At 39.5% G+C, this 20,106-nt stretch overlaps 1 protein-coding gene across 1 annotated transcript; it reads left to right on the forward strand.

Annotated features, from left to right (window-relative positions):
• Positions 1–14,584: 14,584 nt before the first annotated feature.
• lim2.1 (lens intrinsic membrane protein 2.1) lies at positions 14,585–17,565 on the forward strand. The gene is made up of 4 exons (XM_038709430.1): positions 14,585–14,765; positions 15,454–15,603; positions 15,803–15,937; positions 17,066–17,565. The coding sequence occupies exons 1-4, from the start codon at positions 14,591–14,593 to the stop codon at positions 17,125–17,127; spliced, it is 522 nt and encodes a 173-aa protein (XP_038565358.1). The 5' UTR covers positions 14,585–14,590; the 3' UTR covers positions 17,128–17,565.
• The last annotated feature ends 2,541 nt before the right edge of the window (positions 17,566–20,106 follow it).

Genomic DNA, 20,106 nt, shown 5'->3' on the forward strand with positions numbered 1-20,106 from the left:
ACACACATTTGTCGCCTTGATTGCTTAATACCCAGGAAGGATGGAGAACAAGTAGTATGACTTATCAGTGGGGTTAAAGGGGGTTAGAGCATGTGAGAGTGACTCCCAGGTTTTAGTGTGTGTGCGTGTGTGTGTGTGTGTGTGTTTGGGATGTGGGGGGGGCCGTGGTTATTCAGAACCACGAGTCCCTGCACCTCCGGGGTCCAGGTCTGGGCTTTGTATATCCTGGCCAAAAAAGAAAGGAAAATGCAGTGAGTACACACAGCCAACAGCCGACCCCCTCCACACATACTGTTAACGGGTGTGTGTGTCCACTGACCCGTTATGACCTGTCCTTTCTGAAGGCAACAAAGGTGGGAGTGAAAGAGGCGTGAGATCACACACATTTAAATCAACTGGATGAGTGCTCTTATTCATGCGATACCCACTGGGGCGAACACTGACAATGTCCTGCTTGTTCACCACCTCCATATTAGTCCAGGACAGGCTTATATGGTAACTGCCATACTGCTCATTAGATTAAATCATTGTTTTTACAATATAGGCATTCTATGTGTGTAATTAGTTCAGTACCTGTTGTGTAGACTGAAATGATTGACTGATTGATTACTGGTCATGTGGCAATCCTGATCATCGAACTGCCCGCTTCTTCAAAATGAAACTAGCATGTCATTTTGCACTTTTTCACTTATCTTTAATTATTTATTGAAGAGGAATACAATAAGTTACAAATCTAAGTATTCATGCTAGATCTTTTGATTAGATTTTCATATTTGTTCAGAATTATAAATGTAAATCATCAAATCTAGGATGCAGGTTTACATTTATATATATATATTTTTTTTTAATGATCATATAATAAATTGTGTAAAATATATAAATGAACCAACAAATTGTGAAATTACTGAAGTCATTTTTAAAACTCAACTCATTATAATAAAATGTTGTTTTATAATTATTTTGTTTCGGTATTTATTTCAAAATGGCCTTTTGTAAAAGTCTGTTTTTATTTTATTGCATTCTGCATGACACAGTTAAAGATAAAGATTGTATTAAGGTGATTTTGTTTTTGCCAATGTGGTAACAGTACCGTGACCTTTTTATCCTGACTGGAAAAGGGGAGAAAATACAGGAAAATCTCATTTCTGTATTTTTATTTTACTATATTTATTTCTATACACTTTTGAGTATTCTGTGCTCTCATTTTATTGAAGTTTAGGCACACGTAATTCAATCAAACACAGATGACTCTAAAAACTCAACAGATGTGTGTTTTAAGTCTCACTTGGTTTTATAGGACTGATATACTGTAAATGTTAGCTTCTCTGGCTAATATCACTTTATGTAACAACCAGGTTGGATGTTTTAGGTAGTTATAGTAGTTCATTTACACATAACACACTACAAAATATAATGTTGAGCTACTTTTTTAAAGCTGAGCAACTGCTACAAAATCTAGCCATTTAGCTCCTGTTAGCTGGAGCTACAACAATATCAAAGAAATTTTGAATCAATTAAGTAACCTTTTTTAGTTTATTAGCTGGTGATGTAAATGCTCATGCTACCTAGCTAGCCGATGAACTAGGCCTGCTTGTGAGCTTGGATTATTACTCAGCATCAAAGTGAGGAGCCAGTGTTCCCAGTGTTAGCTAGCTCATGTTGACTTGAGCCACCACAGAGGAAGACTCACTCTCTACTTGCTCTTCACAAACTTGAGTGTCTTTCTCTGAGGAACGTCTTTAGAATAAAAACTCTGAATAAACCAAGCCCACATCTTGTTAAGTGGGGTAGCATGTGCAGCCTTGTTAAGCTAAATGAAGCAAAAGGAGTTGTTAGCTTCTGTGTCTGTGTACTGTGTTTATTTCCAGCAGCATCTGTAGTTGATTCATACAGTAATTGCTGTAGCTCTCGCTAACAGGTGCTAACTGGCCAAATCTGGTAGCAGTTGTTGAGCTTCCTTGCTTGAGAGGCAGGGAACATGTGATTGGCTGAAAAGTGAGAGGCTTAAGATACCGTCACCATACTAGTCAGACCTCTGAATCGCATCCCAGATGTATTTAATTTATCTATAACTAGGAATGTAAAGCTATTTAACAATAATATTTTAGATATTATTATACTAGACATAAATTATAAATGTATATGTAAAATATGAATGAATGAATTGCACTGCAATGAATTGTTGTAAATTGTTAATCGTATTTGTTTTATATATTTATGTACAAAATATTCTCTTCTGCTGCAATACGTCTGCATAACACAAACCAGAGTAATGCACATGTGAATGTCTGCCACATTGTTCTTTCCACATTTGTCTCTATTCTTTTATTATTCTTATATGACTAGGATTTGTTTATTCCATATTTATATATCTCTACATTTATTTATGTCAACTGTTTGTCTACGTGTAGCACCTTATCACCAAAGCAAATTCCTCTATGTGTAAAACATTACTTGGCGATAAAGCTCTTTCTGATTCTGAAGTAAAACTAGTCAACTAATCAATCTGATTATCATGCTACCTCATTTTAACCAGAGACCAGGTTTTCAAATTAATCCACTTTGCAAAATCTTTTGAAATGCTGCATTTCCACCTGTCAGAAACACCTGCGTAGTTGGTCAGAAAGGTACAAAAGTACTGAGAATAAGATACATTTTCAGATTTATCCATGTAAGCATGAACATTGCCTTAGTTCTACTCTACGAATTTCAGAGCCAACCCTCCCACAGACAGGAAGTGTCGGACTCAGGGGGTGGCATGCTGCTTGAATGGGAGCTCTTGCTCATGGAGTCGGAGTCCCTCGCTGCTGCGTGGATCCCTGCTGGAGCAGCCGAACAGGTCTAAGCCCCTCTTTTCTCGCTGCCTTCCCTGTGGATTAAATGGCTTTTGCTAGCCTCTTTTTCCTTCGCTTGCTGCCGACAGGAGTGGCATTTCACTTCTTCTTCCCATGGCCTCAGCAGATGAGGCAGCAGTTTTCTGTTTTTCTTCTTGCTCACTTGGAAGAAGCAAATGACCAGCAAGAACTCAATTAGCAACATGTCCCTCTCGGCTGGGGGTCCAAGCCGCCACTTGTTTTGCCTGCATCAGAGATCAAGCTGCCCTAAGTGAAGTGACAGCAAGCGAGAGAAAAGGGTAAACGAAGTGTGTGTGTGTGTGTGTGTGTGTGTGTGTGTGTGTGTGGTGGGGGCATCTGCCCCCATACAGATTTGCTTAATTGGGTTTGACTCCCACAATTACAGGGTAATAATGGCCTTTTCAACCCAGCCAAGTCGAGGTGAAAGGCAGTTGGTCTGCACACCCGCATGCTGTCAGATGGTTTATAGCAGAGAGTGAGCGACAGAGAGAGGGGAGAGAGAGATGCAGGGAATTGGCAATGGACTTTGGTTAAGCAGTGGTTATTGAGTCTTTGATAGGACTCCGGGAGGCCAAGTCAGCAACAATGACAGAATTAATGGGCAAGGCACGATGAGAATGTCAGCCCAGCGGGAGGCTGCTGTGGCCTTTGAGCTGCCTTCTGACGCCTCTGTGATTGTGCCCTCCACAACACTGTGAAAAGGCTTGACCTGTTTGTTGGTGGATCTGGTCTTGAATGCATTTTTTTACAAGCTATTGTGCTTATCATAGCGCAATACTCTAGAACTGTCTAAGAATGAGTGAGCAACGTAATGAGGTCATGACAAAGGGGACATAATTTTGCTAATGCTTACAGATATCATGACGTGTGTTTCAAAATGAGACTGCAATCAAGCAGACTGGAGTGATGGCAAAGGAGGTGGCAAAAACACTGACATTTTTGTCATCAATATAAGGCAACTACAACCAGCTGTAAGGAATCCTAACAAAAGGTGGCTGAAGGTGGCTGCAATGAAAGACAAACCAGGTGAATGGACAAACCCTAATTTCAGTTAAGCATAGATTTCCTCTAACAAGTTGAGAACATCGAGCCTTGTGCAGTGCACTCTTCCACAGAGCAAAACGACCAACCCTGACGCATTTTCTTGCAGACAGAGAAACAATGTCAGAGGTTAAACTAATTCAACCTGAAACATGATCCAACCCACCTGTCTCAGACTTTAAGATTGCGAAGTGTTTCCTGGTGGGTGTAAATAGTGATAGTGAACATAGTGATGTTAGAACACAGCACAGTGGTTCTGTCAGTTTTACATTTTTTTTTTCTATTTTTTGGCACCTTTGCCTTTATTTGAGCGGTGGTGAAGATGCAGACGGGCAATGTCTTTGCAGTAATGTGGTATGCGCCATAACCAACCTGTTCTCCCTCCCAATGCGTCAATACAGCAGCTTGGTCAGTGGCCATACGCTTCAAACTGTGATGCTGTTCACCTCTAGCGTCATTTGGATGGGTCAAACACAGGACTTCCACCCAGTGTGAAACCAATAGTCAATGCTGACTTCTTTTTGACTTAGTGTACGTAAAACCCCTTTTCCACTGCACAGTACCAGCGCAAATTGACTCGACTCGCCTTTGTTTGGTTTTCCATTGTAGAAATGTTGGACCTGTACCTGCTACCAGGTACTTTTTTTCGTATCACCTCTGTCGAGGTTCCAAGCAAGCTGAGGCGATACCAAAATGTGACGTGAAAAACACGGCAGACTACTGGTCAGAGAGAATCGTCACTATTCACTGCATCATCATTGGGCGGGCCAGACAGAGGCCAGCAACAGAAAGTTTTATATTTTACAGTTTTTGTGTATAATTTCATCACTAAATCCACTTCTGAGAAGTTTTGAGGTGAGAAATCAACTGTGGATATTTTGAATATTGACAGTTTTACGAAAAGTGATGGCGGAACAAAAATGTGCTTGAAAGTTTTCGGAGTTGAGGAGTTCCGCAAGTGAAGGCGGCCCGCGGGAGGAGCTCACAGAGCCTTCTGCTCCCGCCGTCACACAGACCGCTGCTGCAACAACGGCAGAGGAAAACACAGCTGGAAGGTTTTCATACCGCTTATCTGTCTTTACATTCGAGGAATGTTGAAACTTTTTAATTTAAATCAAGAGAAAGCTGTGTGGATTGCTGGTGTGTGTGTGGCATTGAACATTACGTCGCAGCAGTTGTGTGTGGCGTCGCTATGACGACCAGCTACATTGAGGGGTACTATCTGCAATGGAAAACGGATCACAGCCAAACCAAAGTTGAGGTGAGTAGTAGTACTGGTACTGGTAATGGAAAAGCGCCATACGTTACCCTGCATTCATGTGGTGTTGGAATAATCTGTGTCTGTGAAAATTTAGATACACAACTTATTACGCAGAAACATGGCAGATAAAAGTCCATGTTAATTTTTTGCTCACATGTAATTTGTAATATGGTACTAGTTTGTAAACGTTAGTTGCTGTCCATAAAGCATGACGTAGATTAGATATTTATTAGAATTAACCCACATAACAAGTCAGGTAAAGTAATATATGATTGGTTTTAGGGAATGTACTGGTGCAGCAACAAATATCGGAATCACTAAAGTTTCAAACAGTTTCAACACACTTGAATAGCAACATCACATACACAACCCATCGCCCAGACTGGGAAGAATGACTTCCTAACTCGGGAAATGGGACCATGAAATGCAATACACATAACTTAAGTTATGTCATTTAAATTATGTAACGTATATACCCAACCCAGATCTTTTCCTAACCCTAACCAAGTAATTTTGAAGCCTAAACCTAACCAAACTACCACCCATTTTACGTTATCCACATGTTTTATTTTGAAAGTCTATTGGACGTTGCATATTTATTATTGCTAACTTGACCGCAGAGCCCTGCACATGCAAAACTGATGATAGAGGGGTATGTAGAGTCATAGATTGAAGCATAATGCTGCATTCAGACCAAACGCGAATTTTCTCCTTGCGACGCTTTCCTCGCGTGAGTACATTCGCTGCAAGTGCACAAGGCAAGAAGGCGTTTTTAACGCAATAACGTGAATAAACACAACTTGCCATTGCTACAACTGTATGAACCCAAAGTAAACCTTTTGCTGTGATTAAATAGCAATAAACGGATTAAACTGATGCTGAAATAACTACAACATGATGCAGATTTGTTAAACATATGAATTCATGCTTTGTCAGGTCTGTCAGCAAGACAGCAGGACAACAACTTCTAAAATGTTTGTTTTCTGAATGGAGTTTGGATCGATCAGGGCTATGCTATGGTAACTTGTTCACAGTAAAGTACAACGATAGCTGGAATAAAGTTACAGACACATGTTTTCTGAACTCACCAGGTAGTTCAACCTCCTCGCTTTCTTTTCTCCAAGTAATGTCCAGTTTTGTCTGGTTTTTATATGAATCAGTGCCAAAAGACGCTAACAACACTGGAACCGGATTTGCACGGAATCTAGCTGCTGAGAAGCTCAAGTGAAGATAAATCAACATTGTAATCCTAAAAACTAAAGTAAAAGGCTAATTTGATAAAAAGCAGTTTACTCCGAGCTCCTCCTCCGAGCAAACAGCGTAGTTGTCAGAGCAGAATCCAGTTCGACTACGGGTGTTTATTTGTAAGAAAGCTGGAGCGCTGCTCCCTGCTCCTTTCCCCCAAGTTTAGCAGCTCTCTGCCGGCCTGCAGATTTTCAGTCGCCCGCTCTCCACACAACGCCCTGAAGCTATTTTTTTGTTTTTGCTTTTTTTTTCCCTAAGTGGTTACCGTACTTGTCAGGCCGCCATTGTAAATAAGAACTTGTTGTTAATGACTTTACAATCTCAACGTTGATAGGCTATCGCAACTCAGCGCCATGCGAAAAATATTCAACTCACATGAATTCCTTCGCATCACCAGCACCGCCCCCTTCGCGTCACTTCGCGCCGCCCGACAGGAAATCGCGGCTCTACGCGTCTTTGCTTTTTACTTTGTATGTAAACTCACCGCTGAACGCTTTTGGTCTGAAAGCACCATAAGGCCGCTGACAAAGCTGCCGTATTTGACAAGTTGGGAGTGAGAACAAGTTGCCATAATCATTAGGCTACCATCACTCAATACAATGCCACAGTTTTATTGTGCTGTGGTCATGATGCCCTCTAAAAATGGCAATAATGACGGTAATAGAAATTGTTTTCAGTATTGTTAGAATGTTTCATCCAGTGCTTGAAGTGCACAAAAATAGGTGCCAGTAACCCCCCCCCACCTGCCTTTGCATTCTGGAGATTTATTTATTTGAGAGGCAACAAAATTAAGTTGGCAGGTGACAATTCAAAATATAAAAATAATGGAATCTAATGCAGTAATCAGCTTTTGGACAATGCACATTTCTTTCTTCTATATTTCATTTGCACTGCATGTTTTCTTAATGTCCATTATTTCATCTGTTATTTAACATTTATTGTTGCTGTAGTTCAGAACGTTTTTAACAAAAGCTTTCAAAAAGTGATGGAGACATTCTGAGTCTGATCTGTCACCATCGTCCCCAGTGAAAATGACATCTATATGTCAGTATTCTTATATGTCCCACCCCATTTTGGCTGTGATTGCTCGGTTCATGACGAGTGACATTGACGAGCTACATTCAGCAAACGGCTGCTTGAAAGGTACCTGAGCTTCTCTTCTCCCTCATCTCTCTCCACCGGCAGAGAGAACGGGAACAGGTGAGCGTCATGTAGCGCCCAGAGAACCTGCTATGGAGAGGGCAGAGGAGAGGACCGGCAGCTTGGAAGAAGTCCCGGTACGCCAAAGAGTAAAATGTCTGCGTACCAGAGAGTACCGCCCCGCTTCAAGCACTGGTTTCACCACAGTAGGCCTATATAAGCTAATATACCAACATACAGTATCTCTAGTTGGATTATAGCCTATACAAAGGTTTATTTGATTGGATTTACTATTGCTTTTTTCATTGGATTAGGTGACATTATTCAAACATCCTGACTGGGCTGTATTTACCAGGAATTTAGAAGTTTTTATTTATTTATTTATTTATTTACATTTTTAATCTTTATATTCAGTTTATAAAGTGTTACAGCAAAATATGACTGTGTTCTTGAGTAATATTTGGATCTACATTTTGAGAAGAGAGTAGAAGCTAATTGTTCTTCAGAAAATACAGATATAAAGGAACATGCTAGCTGTCCAGAAAGCAGAATCACTGTGTACAAGACACCATGTCACACTTTATGTATAGGAATAAAAACAAAATCCACAGGTCTGACACACACACACACACACACACACACACACACACACAAAAGTTTTCAGTGTGGGCCAACTTCTATGGACTTTAAAGCACCCTGCTGTCAGTCATGATTAGCCTTAACGATGGGCCCATTTTGACACTTCAGAATCAAGTCTTGGCAAATAGCCCTGGGAAGAGGAGCCACATGCTACGAGATGGCTTTTCCCTGATATAATTTGTGGCTGCAAATTACAAAACAGAGGCAGAAATAATGTGTAAAGTCAAGTTTGGTGAGGGAGAAAATGGAAAAATTTAGGGCTGTGTTCCACTCTAATGGATATCCTTGTGGCTGGGAGAAAATGGGACTCAATAATGTGTCCTTAATGTCTGCCAGCGCTGTTTCAGGGAACGTATCAGAAGAAATGTCCCCTGCCATTTCTGCAAGCAATCACTTAATGGGACGGGCAAATCTCAACAAAATGGATGTACTGATCTATTTCTGGGCTTGACAGATAGAATGAATCTGTGGCTCTTGGAAGACAAAAAAGAAAAAGGTAGAAGGCAAAGAAAAGAGCAGGCTACAAACAAGAAAAGATAAAACCAAGCCTTTCACAATTCATTCAGGTACGCAGCATGCCTGCAATGTTTGTGTGTGGCTTAAGTGCAGACACTGACAGGAATTTCAATTATTTAATTAGGGAGGGAAAATGAAAAGACTTAAGTGTTGTGATTTCTGCAGTCTTTCATAGATCAATCTAATGTGCGCTCACATTGGAAATCAACCAAGATGGAAGAGGGGCAAGTGAAGTAGCGTCTTCCTAAATCATGCAATTAAAATGGCAAATTAGTTTCTTGATATATTCATTTAAGTGGTTAAGTGGAAATGTTTCTCTCCCGGTCCACGCGGCTGTCTCATGGGTGGGTGTGGAGAGGCAGCGCCATCCACATGCTCTTATGATTAGTGCCGCCGTTCATTTGCTGAGAAAACGCTGAAAGCACTTGCTGCACAAATTAGCCATTTGAAGGCTTGAAAATTCAATTCCGAGGAGTTGATTTAAGCATTTAGGCAAAGCGTGCCTGGGACGTAAAGATTTAGAAGCATTTGCCCGCTAATGTCGATAACTTTCAGAGGCCATTATAGGTTTTTGTGGCCTTGTGCCTTGTGAACGGCACAGCTGGAAAATACCAGCCTTCACACCTTCACACCTCTATTCTGACATGGTCTATAGGCTGTTTTCCTGTTGAACACCTTTATTGTTGTTATAATTTGATCATTTTGTCCATAATGAAAGGTCATCTGATGCTCAGCCACTTGTTCCATTAGCATGAAGATGGATCGAAGCTTCTGATTGATAGGATAGGATCTGTTAGCGGGGTATATTGGCAAGGACGGTATATGAAGAGAAACGGAGTATGGGATTGAATTTACTCAATGTAGAAACATGTCACACTGATAAACACAGATAGAGGTAAGTAAAAAGTAGAGAAAAATTCAAGGACTCCAGGATTGGACTCCAAGAATGAGGATATACAATAAAAAAACATGCGTCTGATGATGATCTCTCAGTGCAGGGTTATCATATAGGCTACTGTGTGACTATAAATAAATGTAAATGTTGCTTTAGCAAGAGTTGACACAAATCTTGAAAATAAAGATAAAATACTGCTTGAGTTACTGCTTGTCAAAACCTTGTAGTCAGTGTTTATATTTCCGAATCCTAATTAAAGGAAAATTAAACAAAAGGTTTAAAGTTACAGTGTGCAATTTTTGTCCTCCAATTTGCAATTACAATTTAATAGTCATGTTTTGATTGCCTTTATTTCTTTACATGTCCAGTCAGTTCCCTTGACCAAGGCACTGGCTCAGATCTGCTGTTGGACCCTAACCCATATTCAGATCCTTTACTTACAATGTAAAACACTCATAAAAGAAATGAAAATTATACTTTATTTCTATTTATTTATTTATAAGGACAGCACACATTAATCAACATTACTGTAAATGTGCCAGTGTTTTCAACTGCAGTCCTTCAGTTTTGAAACCTTAAAGTAGAAGTAGAATAGTAGCACCTAACAGTGTGTTACATAAAACATTAATGAATTATTATTATTTACGCATCCAAATGTACATCCCAACAAACACTTTAACTTCTTTTTTTTCTGATTAGACTTGTTGTGGAACTCCAAGCAGGTATAAGCAGTGTGGGTATGCACAGCCTTTCACCTATATTAATACACCATCATTTAAAGGTCGCTCATACATTTTGTGCATAAAATCAAAGTAATATAGCAGTCAGATAGATGTGGAATAAAAAAGAAATATTAGCAGCATAATTTAAAACAACTGAAGAAAAGGACCTCAGAATTCTACCTGAGTAAATGTACTTAGTTACTTTGCACCGTGGGTTAGGTTAGGCAACATCTTTTTGCTTAGAATTTCCTCAGCCGGTAAACCCTGTAACCCTGTAAATATAAAATCAAGTGATGAGCTTCTTTAATACAGCTTACAAAATGAGACACAAAGTAACCTGCTCGGACAGCAGGTGCACATGAACAAGCCCATGTGCAGGAGGATTTCAGACGTGCCTAAGCTTAGTGACTTTACAACAACAATGCAGGCACGCCGGCCACACACTCTTTGTAATTACTCTCGTCACATTACCTTCCCAAGTGCTACATGAGCTCCTTACCCACCGATGATACCACATAAATGTAGACTTTCCATAACAAAATTAATCTCTCAAAAGCTGGATGGATTCGAGAAAACATGGATTTGCTCTTCTGTCACAGAGGCATATTGTCCACTTTGATGGTGCATGGGAGGATATAAAATACCCTCCTCGCTGCCACACTCCAGATGGAAGAAAATAGGCTGTGGTCTATAAAAATGAAGTTATATGTAAGTACAGCACTCAAATCTTGGGGCGAAAAAATGCTTTTTCTGGGGCATTTTGTTGTTGTCAATTGGTCTGAGCAACTTGCTGTAATGCAGGTAATGGAGCTACTCTTCTCCTTTCATCTTCGGGGTTTGTGCGTGTGTGTGTGTGTGTGTGTGTGTGTGTGTCAAAGCAAAGGGAGGCCTGGATGAATATAGGAAAGAGGTACAACAGGAGGAAACACAACCAGATGATGGTCAGAATGAAGGAAACATCAGGTGAGAGCACAGTGTGATCTGCCAGCTGAAAGTATGGTGTTATAAACAGCATTGTAACAAATGAATAAGAATGAATGGTCTTTGATTTCGAAGTCATGATTGAAAAACTATCAGCATCATCCTTTACATCTAGAGCAACAGGCATCTCTTATCCATATTTTCTCTGCTTATAATGTTTACACTTGACTACACGTACAAAGTGTGCTTATCTTTCCCTCACTGCTCCCTATTCAGAAATGACAGAGAATTCATCTATTTGCAGACTTTCCAAAAATATCCAACTCATTCCTTTTTAAAGCTGCCAAGTTGTAAGCACAACTAGGAGATATCTAAAGTTGTTATGGCAAATGTTGCTTATTTACGCATCCTGCAGCCACAGAGCATCCTACATTAGCTCTCCTTGCTCTTTCCAACTCATAGGAACATATCTGGCTCTTTAACTCCACTAAAGTATGTATACCAGCTACTCTCTGACTTATCTGTCTGCTGTTTGGTGCTGGGCAGGTCGTGTACAGGGTTTATCGTAGCGTTTTTCTTCAAACAGCTGTGGCTCAAAACCACTCTAATTATAGTGGTGACAGTGAACCAAAACTGAAAAGTAGCACTGAGGGGAACTGCAGCGTCATTTCACATTAGTCATCTGACAATTGAAAAAATACTGATTATGGCAGGCAGTTCTTTCCAACTGACCCGCCTGTTTGGTTTGAATGTAGTCAGTGATTGGAACCACATGACAAAGTTTAATTCTGTTTCCTTTGCTGTCAGTGATCAGGGATGGGCAGTATTTATGATAAATGTATTTAATATATGTATTTCAAATACAAAATAGGATTTTGATAAGGTTGATGGAAATTGCTTCATATTTTGTATCAAAATACTTTAGTGTTTTGTATTTTGTAATTTAAAAATACCGTGAAATACTTTGTGAGATTGCACCCCTACTTAACTACAAATGATTTAACACCATATATTAAATGCGATTTTATTTAAGCTGATATGAACTCATTTTCTAACATTCTTTTCTTTCTAAAAGCAAACTCAGTAGTATGTGTGTATAACTTTGAATCATATGAACCTTCATTCCTTTCTCAAACTGACTTGAAATGTAAAAGCACAAACACTTACTTGCTATGCAGAACCATCAACATATTTTCTCCTATGGATATGTGGAGAGGAAATGACAGGTGTAAATGATAATTTACAAGGAAAAGCAATCCAAATATGACTTCATAACTTGCAAAGCTACAGTATATGCCATAAAAATGCATCTTTAAAAATCTTAAGACTCAATATTTAACAGAAGAGATTACAGATGGAATGAGGGCTGGTGATTTAGATGGTCATCTTGATCACTTATTGATCAAAATAAATCAGGAGGAGGAGATGAAATGCTTAAAGAATAAAAAAATGTTCTTGCTGGAAATTTGGAGATGTTTGCTATGACTAAAACTGAAGCAAAACCATCACAAGATAAACTGTAACAAGAGCAACCAATATAAAAAGGTATAATTTATTTAGTCAAAAAGTTCAAACTTAATAGGATCTTTTGGAGTTAATAGGACTGTTTAAACAGTGTGACAATGTTGATTTTAAAATTGGACAGAAATCAGAAGCAAAGCAACCAACGACTCATTTAATCAATTTAATGCCTGGCTTCCCCTCAACTAAAGCCAGTTCAGCCCTCTACTTTCAATCAAAACCATGCAGTCATCAGTATTACTTCAGCTTGCCAAGCTTCGGACGTTTCTGTTTTTTCAGCAGATTCCCAAACCACAAAACTGGTGGGTGCTGATTGGCCAGTGGTCAGCCTGGCCTATTGTCTCAGCGCAGTGATTGTTGAAGCCCCAGTTTCTCTCTATTCACCCCGTCAAACGCTAGTGCTATTAGCCTGCTGGAAATCTGCCTGTGTTGATATTATAAGATCTTGTTGTATTTTGTCAGGTAACCCTGTTTTCATAAACATCTTCATTAAAGGGATTGATTAAGGTAAGATAATTCTGAATGCTGTTGTCCAAAAACTGTTGCTGTTAGTTATTTGTGGTTTGTTTGCTTCTGTTTTCCCATGTGGAGACACAGCTCCAGCTTAAGAGCTCCATGAGAAATCATCACTGCCATCACTGTATCAGAACATTTACATACCAGTTTTTGTCTCACTATATTGTGTTTTAAAATGTCTTAATATATCTGTCTCAAAAGTTTTCACTCTCCAGCCGATTACGTACAAATATGAATAGCTTATGTGTACATGTACTGCAGTGCAGTGAATGACAAGGCATTAAAACCAGTCTCGTGTTTCAGTGACTAAAAGAATGAAAACTAAAGATGGACAAATGTAAGCCTTATTCTAAACTGATTGCCACGCAGGTATGGTAGAACAAGGGGACATGATTTGTGTCAATGAAAAGATTGTAAACAAACATTCACAGCCTTTCTCTGCATCTTGGTGGGTCCGATTTCCCTGGTGCTTCACAGATATGTAAGTGAGAGTTAAATAATTCATTGGGAAAAAGTTGAGTTATGTGATTGTGTGATTGAAAGGAAACAGTCAGCCTCGAGGTCAGTGCCAGTCACAACCAAGGCCTTTGTGTGGATGAGAAGAAAATGTACTTAACTGCTTGTTTCAGGGGGTTTTATCCTGGCTTGGAAGAAAATGACTGCCTAGGAAAATATTAAATCCAACTGGCTGATATGCCACATAACATTGACATTCTGAGACAATTTTCATTTGTTTTATGTGCTGGGGATCAAATGGATTCAAAAAGTGCTCCAGGTTAGATTGAGACAGCTGCTGGAACTTGCCAGAAGGGGATGCTCAGAGAGAAATGTGATGCAGCGGAAATACAGAGCTCTTCAATGAATACACAGCGCTCTTCAACGAGCATCCCGTTCAGGTTTGAGACATAACAAGATATATCTATCTATCATCCATCCCCAGCAAAAAAAATCTGAGAGGATGGCAGCAGGATATTGCATCCAGGTGGAACAATGAGCAATAGATGTATCAAGTATCAAAGCATCGCTGGACTTGATAGAGGCTGGATGTGTGTGTGTCTGTACTGAGGGTGGGGGTGTATGTAAAGCCCATCTTCAGGGACTGATCTCCTAGAGAACAAAGTGGAGCATACACACACAGGCGACCCCGCAGCTCAATCCGGTGGAAATAATATGTTCATTACAACGCAATTACTGACACTTAGACCCTCTCTCCCTGAAGTGTGTGTTTGAGGTGGAGAAAGGAGGGGGCCCTGCCACTGACCGCTGATGCTAAGTGACCTTCTGTTCCTCTGTATGTGTGTGTGCCTCCAGGTGCAGGATGTACAGCTTTATGGGTGGAGGGTTGTTCTGTGCAGGAGTGGGGAACATCCTCCTGATTGTTTCCACAGCAACCGATTACTGGATGCAGTATCGGCAGTCCAGCAACTACATGCATCAGGGCCTGTGGCGTTACTGTATGCCAGGGAAATGCTTCCCGCACAGCGACAGCATCGGTAAGTGTAGCCAAGGAGGGTTCACGTCAAGAAAAAAAAACAACAAAACACTTACTTTCAGTTAGCTCTACAAACATTTCTGAAAGATGGAACTGTTCCAGAGGCATTTCAGCTTTTTCAGTGTGTTATAAGCTAGCAAGAAAAATGATCTGCATTTTATTTCTGTATTTTGTACAATTGCAAAATAATTTGCATAATAACATCTCATCTCTTCCCCTTTTCACTGGAGTTCCAGAACGTTACAGAAATGTGATGTTATACATATGATTTTCATATCACATACTACAAAAATGAGAGCCTGTTTTTCAGTCTGTTAAACTGTGATTACACCAAGATTGTTTACTTTTTTAGTTATGGTCATGGTTAAATGACGCAGTACTGTCAGTCTGTAAATTGTAGTTTGTTGTTTCTTCTTATTGAGTTTAACTCAACTTGCAAGACTGCCAGTGAGTGTTAAATACAACTTTATTCTGTATTAGAGTGTGTTATGTGTTTGATCGCTTTTGTTAAAGACAACTTGGTCATTTATAATATCGCATCTCTATTTTTTTTCTAAAAGATGTTTATCGTTCTTCATCATATTGGCTTGTTAACACGGCCTGAACATGGTCACATCTCAGATCATTCACCTCATTGACTTGCACTGACCCCTCCAGTGACTCCTATTGACCTATGACCTTGTCCACAGCCCACTTAGACGCCACCCGTGCCCTCATGATCCTCTCTCTTTTGGCCTGTTTCATTGGCATCATCATTGGCATTATGGCCTTCATTCATTACTCCTCCTTCGACAGGTTTGACAAAACCTTTGCTGCAGGCATATTGTTTTTCATCTCATGTGAGTTCAACTCTTTTGTTTTTGCACTTTGTTGGTTTGGTTTGAGCTGTAATATGCATTTGATTTGACCTTAATTTATTGTATTGACTCAAGGCAGGTTTTTGACAATAATTAAAAATAAAATGTACTGATTATGAACTAATCATTTTTTAATGATTCCCTTAAGCATTATTTTCATTTTCCTTTTTTTTCCTGCCAGGCTTTTTAGTGTTTCTAGCAATGGCAGTGTACACTGGTGTGACTATTAACTACTACGGAAAACGCTATGGAAACTGGAGGTTCTCTTGGTCCTATATCATTGGCTGGGTGTCAGTGGTTCTCACCTTCTTTTCAGGTAAACATGCAACCCAACAAATCAAACTGCATTAGTTGTCCTCTGCTTCACAAAGGTGCTCTCAAATTTAATTTGTCAGGCTTCCACTCATAGTGTGTTCAGTCACTCAATAAAATTCAGTGACACTTGGCGCTTTCTGCTAAATGTTCTTTTCAAGCTATAACCAAGAGGGAGTTCCTGGATAAAAAACTACTGCACTCAGTGATTGTGAAGGCTAGCCATGACTAGCAATAGGCTCAAATACTCCTTCTATTTATAATTTATTTTACACTATATCATGTAATACCATTTGAAAATTCAAATGTGGTAGAGTAAATAAAGTTGTAGTCACCTCCTGATAATGCCAAGGCCTCCAGTACCTGTACTATATGTAATAAAGAAAACAAAAACTGCAGAAAGTATGTAATACAATATAATGACTCACTTCCTCAGCAGAAAATAGTCAAACCATACATGGGTTAACCCATAGCAAAGCAGCTGAATTAATGATGTGACATTATCAGTAAGTGATACTTGCAGTAAGTGCTCATCTCTGAATCCTCCACCATGCTGTGCAGAACCTGCTGTTCAGCAAGCCACTATACTGAATATGAAAATGTTTTTTGAGGGGAACAGCATCCATTTGCCAAAAATACCATGACGTCAAACTGAGACTGAAAATATCATCATAATACAAAGTAGAACTACTATAACAAATACTTTCTATAGTATTTTTCATAATTTGCATGCATCAATTTGGATGTGGAAGTGGCTATCAGTTTTGTATGCATTACAAAGGTTTTTTTAACATAGCACAGGACATACAATATGTGTCCCAATCAGTTAAGTTGGTGACTTCTATATAAACAAAGAAGCCAAATAGAATGCAACATTCAATGTTTCAGAAGGTCATAGAAAAGACTGTTTTTATTTTTTATTAGATTGTATTGTTTATGAAAAACAATCAATTACTAGTCTCTAAACAAAATAGCAATTCACCACCATTATCAGGGAAGCCTACTGAATTAAAATGACACGTTTTATGAGTCAATTCAAATCAAAAACAGAAATATAAATTATTAATTTTAAGATGCATGCATGTTACATTTCCTGATGAGTAACAAAGACCAAACCTCTCTTTCTTTTCAGGTATATTCTATATGTGTGCCTATCGGATGCATGAATGCCCCAGGAGCCCTAACTCTCATTAGAAGATTTAAACTATCATCAAGCCATGATCATGAGGGCTGCACCAAGGCCGGGTGAAGATTCTCACCATCAGATGCATGCACAGTTACCTTTGAAACATGAATGATCAAAGTTTCAGTTATTTCAATAAAAAGATTGGGGAAAACATGACTCGTCATTTCATCAACACTGTGCATAATTTACTTAATTTCTTGGCGTGATTTACTTTTCTGCCATTTTTTTGCCATTTGTTAACGTGGCTAACAGGTTTTATGTCACTAGCAGAGTGCACCATTCGGGCTTGACTTTATAATACTGTGTGTCCAAAGAGGTTTTAATCTGTAATACAAAATTAAGTTGAATACATACATCCTGATTGAGTTTTTTTTTTATCATGTTTGTTATTATGTCTAATGGAGAAGTACTACGAAATGTACTTTTCCAAATCGTTGTGGGGAAATGGGATGGAGACACACAAAGTAATATGTTTATTTGCCTATAAACTATATCCATAATTACAGAGTAATGAAACTTTTTTTTCATTTTTATCATTGTGGAGAAGGCTGCACGAGTGCTTACACTGAATGAATGATTACATTATAAAGGAATTATTGGAAAAATATCATTAAATATAAATACCATCAACAATGATTCTGTTACTAAAAGTCATTGTTTTATAGGCCGGCTTTAACACACTGCAATTTTTTTTTTCTTCATATTAAAAGGTTTCTGTAATTTCTCTTTTATAGAAATATTATTGGGTAGAAAGGACCTAGGCCTATGATGTGGTGGACATGGATTTGTATTATTGTTTACAAATCCATTATTGTTTACGAAAGCCCCAAAATGTGAACACTTTTATGTGGGTTACACTCCTACATCCATCCCTTTATTCCTTTGTTCTATCGTTCCCTATCAAGCAACACGGCTGCTTTGAAAACGATAAGCCTAGTATTACCCAATGCACTGCTGCAAACCTCTTATCCAAACGTGCCACTTAACGGAGTGACGCACTGCATGACCGGTTCAAAATTTTTACTTAATGAAATGGCCACAAAAAGCCGCTTAACCGCGCCTCACGAACGGATCCTTAAGACGATTTCATCACCATTTGTTTCATTTACTTTCTAATTTTCCCCTAAAAGCAACTTGTTATCCTGGTGCGCTCCATAAAGGGGATTGACCCGCAGCCAGGTGCAGCGGGGTTAGCTCCATCTGCTCTGGCCATGTCTTTAAAAGGTAGCCTATTTTCTTTTCTGCTGCTATTCCTTCACTTCATCTTGCATTATAAAACGCCAGGGATGACGTTTTTAATCTTGTAGGCTATTTCTTAAAAACCTGCCAAAAAAGTTTGTTTTCTGAATTATTGGAGTAGGCCTACTTGATGGAAACATATTATTATATTATAGTAGGTCTATGGCCTTTTAGAAGAGTGTGCACATTTGCAGCAGCGTTAGTCATGTGTGGGAGTTGTGACTGAATCGCATTCAGGTAGAACTAACAAGTCATGCCCAAAGGTGTTTGAGTTGTAACCATCCAACTACGCTCATTTACATTTTGAGCGCATACATCCATTTAACACAAAGTTAATGCAGCAGAACAGCGCTTTTCTGGCGTAACTGACTCCCAGTAATTAATTTGTTTTTCCTCCATCTGATCAAATGGAAATCCTGTCCTCCAGCCCAAGGATTACAACTTCCGCTCTAACATCTCCCTTAATTGCCTAATAGCATTGCAGCGTGAATTCTGCCTACATTAAGACACTTTCACATTAACCGGCATGATTGGAAATGTGATGACAACACCATATCAACAAATTATGGCGCACCGCTTTCTTTCGCAAATGGGCACAGGAGCGGCACTTGTACTCTCCCAGATTTTAATACCGACAATTACAGCCAATTTGGGTGGAATTACTCGACAGACCTGCAGCAGAACAATCCTCCTGTGACACAGGCTACATCACTTGATTCAAATCTAGGCTACTGGCATGAAGGGAGTGCAGAAGTTATCCGAGTAAATTTCCCGGACAATTAAAAGCATGTGGTCGCATGTTCAAGTTTCAAGACAAGACAATCTAAAGTTCTATGAAAGTCCATCATCTGCACGGAAGAAAAACTATATGAAATCACTGAGGCCCATTCATCTTGGAGGGATAGGCTATTGTAGAAATATCGAAGTGAGGCATTAAGAAATAGGCCTAGGTGTTGTATTAATTCAGTTAGCATTGATAGGAGACATACAGTCTAAGGCTATGCATGACATAGGCTACAAATATATAGCCTAGGCCTTAATATGTGTTTTACTTGCCCTGTGTAGTACCGTACAAGGAGCACTGCAGCAGTAACAGGATTTCCCTTCGGGGATCAATAAAGTATTTCTGATTCTGTTAACACCATAAAGCCAAATGACATAAAGTCGCTGTTACTTTGCGCTCCAACACATTGGTGTATTTTTTTCTATGGACAACGCCACTTTTAATTCACTATGAACAACAGGAACATTCAAATGTTTCAACCAGAGGTAGGCTAGCCTACTATAAAAACGTTACATTATCTGGTGTTTCAAATAGGCTATTTTGTTTTAGTTACCAACAGGCATATAGACCTGAAACGGCTCTAGATGTCTCCTTCCCGCGAAGGCGCCTAAAACACCAAAAAATACCACCAGACCAGTAGCCTGGACCTAAACGGAATGTTTCAGCACTATGGTTAGCGACTGCCTGCACCGACCAACCGGCCTCCTGCATTGCACTGTCTGTTCACAACGTTCGATACTCATTTTGTGCGGAAACTAGCTAGCCTTAATTTGGGCTAAATAAAGAATAACTCGCGCACGAGGCCATACAGTGCTCGCAAACCTGGTTGCTAGGCGACCACATAAGCACCGCTGCCGGTGGTGATCCGCGGCCGGTCCCGCTATTCAAATGATGCGGCCACAGGTGCGCTGCATTTCTGCAACGGTTTGCTTCTTTCAGCAGCCTCGAGCGCGTCTCAGCCAAT

This window comes from Micropterus salmoides, unplaced genomic scaffold, assembly GCF_014851395.1.
Source record: "Micropterus salmoides isolate LMB-PRFRI ecotype aquatic unplaced genomic scaffold, ASM1485139v1 Ms_hic_scaffold_9, whole genome shotgun sequence".
Classification (NCBI taxonomy): domain Eukaryota; kingdom Metazoa; phylum Chordata; class Actinopteri; order Centrarchiformes; family Centrarchidae; genus Micropterus; species Micropterus salmoides.